Below are 11196 nucleotides of genomic sequence, written 5' to 3' on the forward strand. Positions count from 1 at the left end.
CTCACCACTGGCTTTTGAGTTATGTCAAAACAATGATAATGCATATTGACTTATACTGTATATAATATTTCTGATGTAGAAAATAAAACGCCATATTAAAATACAAATGGTATTCTTTTAATATATTCAAGTTTAAATATATACAATTTGTTTTGTATAAACCAAATATTCAGTTTGGGACCACCTAAATCTTTTGTTAATTTTCCATCACAATGAGTCAGTGATTATGATTCTTTATTTGAAAGATACCAAAAGGTGATTTAAAAAGTTTTAAATGTCCAGGTCCAACTGAATTAATAATTAACATTGAATTAATGCTAAAATATCAGGAGTGGTGGGTTACTTTGCTATTTTCAGTTGAGAAAGGGCTTCTTTTGGTGTGTTGCACAGTAATGACTGCAGACTGTAACTTAACTGCTCTAATCCAAAATACTCTTCATGAAGGATAACTAGAGCACTTTATGTTTTGGCTGTTTATATATTTATTTATTTGATCATTATTTTTAATAACCCACTTAAAAAGTCAAAACACTAAGACCACATGAGGCGTATCAGGTCGTGATGCTTGTCTGGTACCAGCATCAGCATCGGTGCCATATCGCTTTAACGGGACGGTCGGTGACGTTGAGACGGAGGAGCTGCAGAGCGGGCTGCCGCAGCTGGACCGACTCCCTACCGGGACCAGACCGAGACCAGCCTGCAGACTGCAGCTGCTGTTCATCCGAGGGGCTCTCTGGGTTTTTATGCCACTATGAGAGATTACACAGCCACTCCGAGCAATGGAGGCGCCTGCATGCCGTGTTGCCAAGTTTGCGTCTTCGCTTTCACCGCATTTCTCATCGTTGCAGAGAGGACGGCGCGTGAGTCCTACCTGGGACACACACACCCACACGCACCCATACATAAACGTGCGCGCGCACACAAAGATATGCAAAAAGACACATGCAAATATCATTTGACTGGATTTGTCACTTCGTTTGTGTTGCTTGTGATGATTTACCTGCAGCTCAGCAATGTTTTATGTTATCTAGTTGAGTGTGCGCGTGCCTTTTTCACCACAGTGTGTTATGTAGATTTTTTTGCGCGTGAGAGCTACAGTAGAGAAGATATACACAGCTTATTCCAAATAAATTAATTTTTGGGGGGTTTTATTTTTTTTAAGTCTTAAACACAAAGTTGCACATCTGCTCTGTTTGAAGCTTTCTTCTGTTGTGTTGTCATGAATAATAAACACCACAATCTGCAGCCAGTGCGTCTCTTTCCTATTTATAAACCATCCATGTTAGGGAATTCTGTGTGCCCCCAAAACTGCTGACTCATGACAGAACCTGTCGTGTTTTAGACTCTGAAACCATTACAGAGTCTGCATGATGTCTCTTGAATAAAACACAACGATGCCATGTTGTCACATTTCAGCGCTCTTTTTTTTTCTTTTTTGGAAGTGCATGAATGGACGAGGGAATGGGCGTATACCCCAAGTTGGGGCCTAGTCTGCCCGGACAGCCCGCCCGTTTGGTAGCTAAAGAGGTTCATGTTACACGGATGAGGCAGAGCTGCAGGGAGAGTGATGTAGGGAGCTCAGGAGTGGAGGAGAGGCATCAGTAGCTGTTGCCAGAGCTGTGAAGTGCAGAACAGAGGTCATTCAAAACGTTGTGGACACTATTACACAGTACACATCAAAATGTGTTTGGTTTTGGCAATCAGCCACTGATAAAAGACTACTTTAAACATTGCAGCTCTGAACCCCACAGTGTAAACACAAGACACTGTGAGGGGTGCATTCAGATCTAAAGCTGTAAAATCATGTTATTATGTGGGCTACTGGCCCCTGGTCTTATATTTATATTCTGGGAATGTGAATCTTATTTCAATGCCCTACTAGAGGTTCCCTGGATACCAATAGTGAACATCCCAGTATAATGCCAACAAAGCCCCCAAATGAAAAGGAAAAAAGAAAGAAAAAAGAAAAATTCCATGAGTCAGGTGAAGTATTGACTGAAGTTTTTATTTGATTCCAGTTGAGAATTGGGCCTGCGTTAAATTTGACAAAAACAGGGTTGTCCAAAGTCGGTCCTCGATAGCTACAGTGCTGCAGGTATTCTATATATCCCTGCTCTAACACATCTGCCTCAAATGAAATGGATCCAGCAGCCTAGGAAGTTCTGCAAAATGACTCATTAATTTGAGCCAGGTGTGTTGGAGCAGGGATACATGGAAAACCTGCAGGATTGTGGCCTTTCAGGACCAGAGCTGGACACTGCTGGATTAAAACATACTTCTTGAGTTTCCATGTTCTCCCTGTGTATGTCTGGATTGCCTGATCCAATGTGGCCCCATAAGTTAATCTCCGATCTGATGTAGGACTTGTGATGTTAGAAAAATCTGCAATATCATGGCATTATGTTTCACACATGGATTTACTTGTCTTTCTGAGGGTTTCTTTGTAATTATTTGTCTGTCTCATAAGTGTATGTTTTTTGTTTTTTTCCAGTGATCTACTGCTTTGTTTATTATCTGTGGGTGGGTCACAACTACTGCTATGCCCATCTTGCTGGCTTCACTGCCCTGTTCCTACTGCCAGGTGACACCTACAACAACAAACAAATCAATCGACAGAGTAAATAAACTGATGTGCAGCTTGATTTTAGTTGTTATGCTTTCTTTTGTAGGATGGGGTCCTCAGTGGCTCAGTTATCAGTGGTACCTGTCAGATGGACGAATCCGCAGGAAGTCTCTCAGGTGGACACACATATTGCATCTAGGAATCTTTAAAAGGTGGGAAGGTTTTATATATTTCTGTAGTTAATACGCTGTGAGCACATGGAGTACAGAAAGAGTATAATCTATAATCTAAACTCACTGGTTATATGAGAGAGTGTGGTTCGGGTTTAAATCCTGCTAATATTCAACAGTGTATTAACAATGTATTGTCATGATCATGTCCACAATAACAGCTCTTTCTGCCTTCATTCACCACCATGTATGTCTTTTGCAGGCTGTGGGAGTGTATGCGTCTGCCTGATGAGGATGTGTATGGTGAGATCATGCAGCAGGCCGATGTGTCGGCCTTACGACTGTTTGAGGCCTTGGTGGTCACCCTCCCCGAGACGCTGTTCCAGACTTATGTGCTCATCTGTACGGACATAGGAATCAAGTCGCCTGGTAAGCAGAGAAGCTGAACATGGAACATGCAAAGACAAAGCTGAAAAAGGTCCTAAGAAGAATGAGGAATATTGCATCTATGCGTGGCAGTAAAGCATCTAATTAATGAAATATTAAAAGAACGGGTTATTCTCAAACATATTTATCTAAAAAACAATCACCGGTAAACAAAATAAAAAACAATTTAAAGTGATTTATTTTATTCATGAAATAACTGTGTGGAAATAGTTGCTGGTAGTGTTGAACCAGCAACATGTTGCAGATGGTGACAGATAGTGTGCAGAGCTCCACAAAGCGTTTCACCATCTTTCACATGATTATTTTAGTTTTAAGACCTACATAGACCATGGTTGTTCTGGTTCAACATGTATTCAGCATTCAACAGCTGAATTAACCATTGACTAATCTTAAGGATGAACTGTGTGTTGTTCATTTCCTATAAACATTGGGAAATTCTCAAATGTTAGATAACTATAAGAAAGTCCATAAAATATACCAATATGGCGGAAATATGGTGGACTGTGATGTTCTTAAAACTTTTGTTGACAACTGTCAGACACATAATTGTGGTAAACTGTCCCATCTCTGCCCTGTGATGGACTGGCGAGCTGTCCAGGGTGTACCCTGCCTGTCGCCCAAAGCCAGCTGGGATAGGCTCCAGCTTCCCCGCGACCCTGAATTGGAATAAGCGGTTCAGAAAATGAATGAATATCCCATCTCTTTATCAATGCGTTTAAAATCAGTGACCCTGTTGGCTTTAACTGATACTATTAGCAGCAATTTTGGCGCCTTTTTTGGCGCCTAACTCCAAGTTATTGAACGCTACAGTTCTCATCCTGATTGCTTTGTTTGTGATGCTGCAGTGTTCAACTTCGTAACTGAATCCGTAGCATCAGAGTCCGTTGATGGCCATCGAAATGCAGGGAGTGGAGAAACACTGGCCATCATTCAGTCACAGTGAAATGGCTTCATGTGATAACAGTGATGGCAATATGAATTCTCTATTAGCTTAATTCCCCTCTTCTTATAGATGAAGAGAGAAATAACTCTTATTGTGCCAAATTATCACAGCATATTAACAACAAGCCATGTTTTGTGTGCTTGATGTGCAAATAGTTGTTTGTTTGCCTTATGAACTCTACAAGCTGAAAACATGTCTGCATTTTTATGGCAAGATTGAATTCTCTTTTCTTTATGGTGTGCTTGTTTTTTTTGTGTGTGTTTAAAAGTCCTCATGCTTCTTCTCTGCATCCTTTTTCCTCTCCTTTTGCTAGCCTCGGTGTGTTTTGCGGTGTGCTTGTTATCTCTGGCTTGGGCCTTAGTCCTCTACGCCAGAGCCTGCTCACTCATCAGACCAGGACATTTACAAATGACTCCAGCTGCCATCCTATGTCGACTGCTGTGGAGGGTGAGCAAAATGAAACCGTCTTTCAACTTGTAACAATATGCACAACTCACCCACAACCTTATAGTACTGATATAATAAATTACTAATCCATGTCTGTGATATGTCATCTGAGTTTTTTAACTGTGCGTCTGCCTGCAGGTCAGCATGTTGGGATCTAGGTTTGCTGTTCTCATGCTCTTCACACGAATCTTCAAACAGTGGGTCTTGGGAGTCATTGGTAAGTCTGCATAACTCATATCAACAGCTCATCTTTACTAGCTTTGGCAAAAAGACTGTTGAGTAAAGATGTAAGTTACTCTGCTGATGACAAAGTATCATGATCCACCGTCTCAACCGTAAACATTGATAACTTTGAATTTATTATCTGTATGTATTACAGGTAGAATATTGACTCAGAAGTTTGTTTATTTAGATCCACATTAGCTACTGACGTAGCAGTCGCTTTTCTTCCAGGGGTCTACATTATCAGGCTATAAATGCATAATGTGCATACAACATTTGCATTGAAAATAAAATATAACAAAATATTATTAATAATAGGCAAAATCAAGACATAGCAGAAAATAACAACAAAAACCACCCATAAAGTTTCACCTTTCTATGAAAACTAGTTGCACACATCACTGAGATGAGAAACAGTGGGAGTGAATTCCTTGCCATCATTACTCTACGGCACATTGTCCTCGTGGTTGGTGCGATAGGCTGGTCATAGAAAATGACATGACCCGTCCGTCGTGTGGAGTACTTGTTTACATCACTGAGAAAGGGTCAACTTACTGCACAGTATTCCAGGTGTTTTTGTGATTGCCTTGTTTCTAAGAAATTTAATAAAAGAGTACTTTATCTTGCCTCTGACATGCAAGCAGACCAGCTGGCTATGCATCCCACTGACACTTGTTCTAAAAAAGCAGTTTAAAACAAGTCGAGCCACTTGATTATGAATGATCTGCATTTTTTTTTTAAATTTTATTACTCTCCACTTTATTTGATCAAAATATAGAACAACAGTTCAGGTGTGACAAAGCTATTGATTCTGCTAGTGTTTTTTTATGTGTATGTGTATCAGGTGTGCATTGGCTGGGAACTACCTTCTGGATGGTGTCTCAGCAGACCAACATCATACGTTCAACTAATCGATGGAGACTCTTCAACCTCATTCTGGGAGCCATTCATATCTTCCTCTTCCTCAATGTGAAGTATGGTCAATCCAGATACCGCATGGCTGGGTTCTACCTGGTATGTTTGTGTCTGTCATCCCAACATTAACATGTAATTATTTGTTTTCTATGTGGTTGGGTCAAACAAAAACAGAAATCTCTACAATGGTCAGTATCTGATAAACACTGTTTTCTAAGCATCGGCTATCAGAAGCAATAATAACATGCAGGACCTTTTTACATGACTTTATCCACGCAGAACTTATAAACTTTATTTGGAGAATTACACTGAATCTTCAGGGTTTATAGGGATGTATGGAAGGATAATAACTTACTCATTCACGAGTGATTAGAGAATTTGTATGCTGAAAACAGCTTTTTTTAAATATTGGTTTAAAATACAAGTTTTGATATTCAAAGAACCCTGCAATGGACTGGCAACCTGTCCAAGGTGTACCCTATCTGTCGTCTGCTTATTGTGGCAATAGCTTCCAGCCCTGAATTGGAATAAGCAGTATAGAAAATGGATGGCAGGATGTTCAAAGAACACAAGTTTTTTCTAATACTGTACCTTTCACCACAGGCCATGTTTATAGAGAACGCGTTTCTTCTTCTGGCTTCCTCCTGGCTGTTTACCATGGTATCCTGGGACACTGTTGGTATCCCAGCTGCTGTGTTCTGCAGCTTCCTCATAGGTGAGATATGATACCACTAACCACTAAGGACCACTAAGGGCTGTTATTTTTCTGTGTATGTTGTTATATATCTATATAAAAAGCCAGTGTTCAAATAGTGAATGTTTTTTTTTCCAATTTTCCTTCTTTGAGGTAAACCTTTTTCCCTCCTTTTTGGCTTTTTGTCTTCCTGTAGGAGTGATAGCATTGGTGCTGTACTATCGTTTCCTGCATCCTAAATCGTTTGAGATATTTCAGAGTATACGTCACAGGGGAATAGGAGGAGCGTGCATGGATCGTGGATCAGCACTCTCATTGGAAGAGAAAGTCTCACCCACTTTCCATCACCATGCAACACTGTCTGGTCTGTTTCACAAATCACTGACTGGGTGTATAATACCAATGCATCCATTTCTGTATCTTGATACTAATGAAGAACTGTGTATGTTCTGATCAGGAGGTGGGACCTTAATGGACCTTCCTGTCCAGTGGGAAGGCTGGAAGCATCACCACTGGCTGCTGATTCGCTTGGCTCTCAAGACAGGGGACATTTCAAGGATATGGTCAGCATATGGTGAGGGGGGGTTGGCTGGACTGATGGGTCTGTCTGAAGAGGTTCACTCTCCTGATGTGCATCACGTCCCTCGGGTGTGTTGACCTTTATTAGCTTTCAATCATTTGATTTCTTTAAGTTTTAAATCTTTTTTTTTTTTTAAACCTTTTAGTTAGTTTTTTATTTTCTTTAGTTACAACCTTTTAAAAGCTGAATTTGACTTATTTGAGAGAATAAATATCCTCAATGTGCATCTTTGATGCATTGAAAGATTTTGCAAACTTTCTTTATTTTTATGGTTTTAAATTCTATTTGCAACGTGATTTGTCAGGTTCCAGTTGTTCAGCCGCATGTTCCTGAAATCTCACAACCGGCACCTCAGCCTGCTCCACCACCAGCTCCACCACAGGAGGCCCAGGCCCCACAGGCAAGATGTTCTAAACTAAAAATATAAAGTTCGTAGTGTAAGGTGTTTCCATATGCTTAAAGATTGAAGCTGCACAAAGACAGCAAACATTTGACAGGCTTAACCAGATTTTTTATTTGTCTACAAAACACAGTGGTGGAATATATTTATTTATAAAAGTGTGTAATGTTCAACAGCTTATGTAGACATGAGCACAAATTCTGTCAGCAGGTTTGATACAATGATACAATTAAAATTGTATGAATGCAAGCTACTTCGAGCAGCTTCAGTCTGAAATTCACTCCATTATTAAGTCTCATGACTTTAATCTGCTGCGATGGACTGGCGAGCTGTCCAGGGTGTACCCTGCCTGTCGCCCAAAGCCGGCTGGGATAGGCTCCAGCTTCCCCGCGACCCTGAATTGGAATAAGCGGTTTGGAAAATGAATGAATGAATGAATGAATGAATGAATGAATGAATGAATGACTTTAATCTGTGCCCAGGTGAGGGAGATCATCCAGCCACCACAGCCAGCTCAAACCACTGTGGTGGCCCGACCAGTGAGAAAAGCTCCTCCAACAAGCATCCAGGATTTGAGAAGGATTCCAGAGATTGTCCCAATGCAGGAGCCTATTCCAGAAGAGACCGGAGAGGATGAATCTAGCGCAGCACCATCAGATGAAAAAGGTTAGAAACCTGATAAACACTGTTTATCAGCAAAAAGAAACGAACAAGCACATAACTTATCCAAAAAGAGATGGTCATTTTTGAAGAGTAAAAAGCTTTTTTATAAGGAAAAAAGTCCTCATCCTCTTCTCATATACTCTTGTAGGATCAATTTGGAAGAATATTTCATGTACATTTTTGTGTTTTGTATCAGTCACTGTACCGTTCTGACAAAGTTACTGTACACTTCAATATCCACACAGTTTGGCCCTCAAGTGGCCAAGTGTCAACAAAAACCCTAAAACCTTAGTAAAGTTATATACGTATATGTATCCATACAGGTGAGAATATATATATATATATATATATATATATATACATATATATATATATATATATATATATATATATATATATATATATATATATATATATATATATATATATATATATGTGCATTTGTATGGTTATTTTTTTCATCTCTCTTTATCTCTCTCTCTTTCACTTTCTCTGGGAGGTGTTTTCTCTTCTTTCTCTTTCTGTCTCTCTTCTGTCCTCTCCGGTCCGGTCCAGCAGTGCAAACTCTACAATGCAAACAATAATGCAAAATAAAGAGAGAAATAAAATTAAAATTCAGAAATCAAGGCGATTATTATATAAAGCTTCCCTTGGTAAAGTAAATTTGCTCAGCAGAACGCAGCATTCAGACGACCATTCTGCTTACTTAAATGCTGGACAAGACACAAAAAATAAATAAATAAATAAATGAAGTTTATATATATTATTACACCAACTGTTTGTGGGGTAACACATATTCTGCCATTGATATGAATCATTTTTAGCCAACCAAAGGGCTAACTTCATGCACAAATTCTTTTATCTTTGTTGTCTTTTGGAATGATGCCTTTTATAAAACTGCATATGTTTCACTTTGTTGTCAATTTTAAGGTGATGAGGAGTTTCAGAGCGCTGCTTATGGCTCACCTTCTCTTTCATCGCCTCAACAAGCTGGAAGCCTCCGCCACATTGACAGCAATGCTGCGTCCCTTACTGAGGTCTCATCCTCTGTTGGATCATTGGATATCAAAACTCCTGGCTGGTCACCTGAGCGACGCTCCCCTCTGCTGATTGGCTCTCCCGAGAAAAAATCAGGAGTGCCTGGAGAATCTAGCACTACTCTGTATTTCAGTGCCGATGCTCAATCACCCTCTAGTGGGAGCTACCTTGGCTGGGGCTCGGAGTTATCACCGATCTCTGTCTACCGAAGTCCCTACCGGATCAGGGAAGCCCGTTTTGTCACATCCACCCCGCGACTGGAGCCTCGAGGTGGTGCGGAGAGTCCTGGAACGGCACCTGTTGTTGTCATTCCTGCCACTCCTGGCACAACACCAGGCACTACTCCAGGTGGGAGTCCTGGGGCATCCACTCCAGTAGCTTCAACTCCTGCTGCTTCTACTCCAGGTGCCTCCACTCCTGGTACCCCAGTTGTTCCGCTGACTCCAGTCATCTCACATGCTCGCAAACAGATGGTTCAGTTTGTGGGCAGTAGAGAGAGGGCAGTGTAAGGAAGACAGAGGTAAAAGGGACAGTGTTTTGTCCCTTTTTACTTGTTCAGGATAAACATGAATTTATGTATTGATTATCTTTGGGAAACCTTGGAGGGAAGTAAGATTTTTCTCCTTTCAGTGCAAACGGGAATAGATTTCATGATTTATGGTTTGTTCTTAGTTTTTTATTTTCTTTAGTTACAAATAAATTAGATCTTAAAAAAGAGAGGGGTAGGCATATATAAAATAAATGGCAAGTGAAGAATCTGGGGACCACCAATTTTTCCTGTCCTACATTTTACACATTTTTTCAGTTTTTGAGTGTCAGCTAGTTTGGTCTAGGTACACTAAAATCTGTTAGTTGGGAAAATTCATGCAGGTGAATTGATTTACACTTAAACGGATGTCCGTAAGTGTTTTGGTGCTCAATAAGGATGTCAAAATGCTATTGATCCCTACACCAATTATCAGACCAGCTTGTATCAACAGATGCTTCTTTACATGGGAATTATCCGCTTCAAACTAGGGGGTAAAGAGACACAGGGCCAAAATTTCCACACATTTAAATTTCAGCATGTCTATTACAGATGCAGTCGCTGAAAGAGATGCCAATTTTTGAACTGCTCGTTTCACCCCATAATGAAAACATAGTTAAATAACCAGTTTACAATAACTCAACATGCAGTGCAAATCCAAGTAAGCAGTCAAACTTATTAAGTTTTTAGAATATTGTTTGATGGGTTTTTTTTTTGTTTTTTTTTTGCTTGTTTTCATTGATGGTGTTTAACAAAGTATGTGGTTTTTTTTAGGAATCCACTCATTCGTCCAGTCAGTTACTCACTATGTGCATAGTGCAGTACATGGTTGTTGTTTACACACATCACACATGATATTCATTAAGAAGTAGAGGTCATAATTTGCCACACATAAAACCGTAACACACACTGACTTTAAAATTTTATGCTAGTTTTGTTCAACTCTCGGGCAAGCTGATGAAAAATTATACTTAATTATATATATATATATATATATATATATATATATATATATATATATATATATATATATATATATATATATATATATATATATACATATTATATCTGCTATACATTTATAATATATTTTCTTTTGCTTAAACATTAACAGCACATTATGACGCTAAAGAGCCAGCTTATTTTTATTGTTGAACACCAAAGAAAATATAGCATGACATTTGCAAGGTACACTACAGACATGTGGGAATTTATTAAAAGGAAATTGAGCACTATAAAACTTACATGTATTATTAGCACATTTGATTTATTTTTTAATTTATCTAGTATTATTTTATAGCTTGATAAAAACTGGTCGTTTTAGAGGCATATGGAAGATAAAGTACAGCAACCAGACAATATCTGCAGGACATTATTAATGTAGTAGTAATGTAAAGTAGTTTTTATCAACACCTCTGACAATCCTAAAGCACTCTCCTCTTTCAAGGGTCAAAAAAGGGAAGATAATAACTGATGATAAGATATACTATAATGTGTGATACAAGATGATAACCAACCACAGGATTTTTATCTTTACCCATTTGTTCATTTAAATCACTATGGAAACAAACATTTACTGACATGAAGA

General features: G+C 39.2%; 1 protein-coding gene across 1 annotated transcript; it reads left to right on the plus strand.

The window, feature by feature from the left end:
• Nucleotides 1–751: 751 nt before the first annotated feature.
• On the plus strand, nucleotides 752–9591 carry xkr5b (XK related 5b; the record flags this gene model as incomplete). The annotated part of the gene is made up of 13 exons (XM_079244013.1): nucleotides 752–860; nucleotides 2492–2581; nucleotides 2670–2775; nucleotides 2996–3162; nucleotides 4437–4570; nucleotides 4709–4787; nucleotides 5637–5806; nucleotides 6311–6422; nucleotides 6598–6765; nucleotides 6859–7049; nucleotides 7286–7381; nucleotides 7864–8047; nucleotides 8975–9591. The coding sequence occupies 13 exons, from the start codon at nucleotides 752–754 to the stop codon at nucleotides 9589–9591; spliced, it is 2223 nt and encodes a 740-aa protein (XP_079100139.1).
• Between the last annotated feature and the right edge of the window lie 1605 nt (nucleotides 9592–11196).

Source organism: Telmatherina bonti (assembly GCF_933228915.1).
Source record: "Telmatherina bonti genome assembly, chromosome: 1".
NCBI classification, from domain to species: domain Eukaryota; kingdom Metazoa; phylum Chordata; class Actinopteri; order Atheriniformes; family Telmatherinidae; genus Telmatherina; species Telmatherina bonti.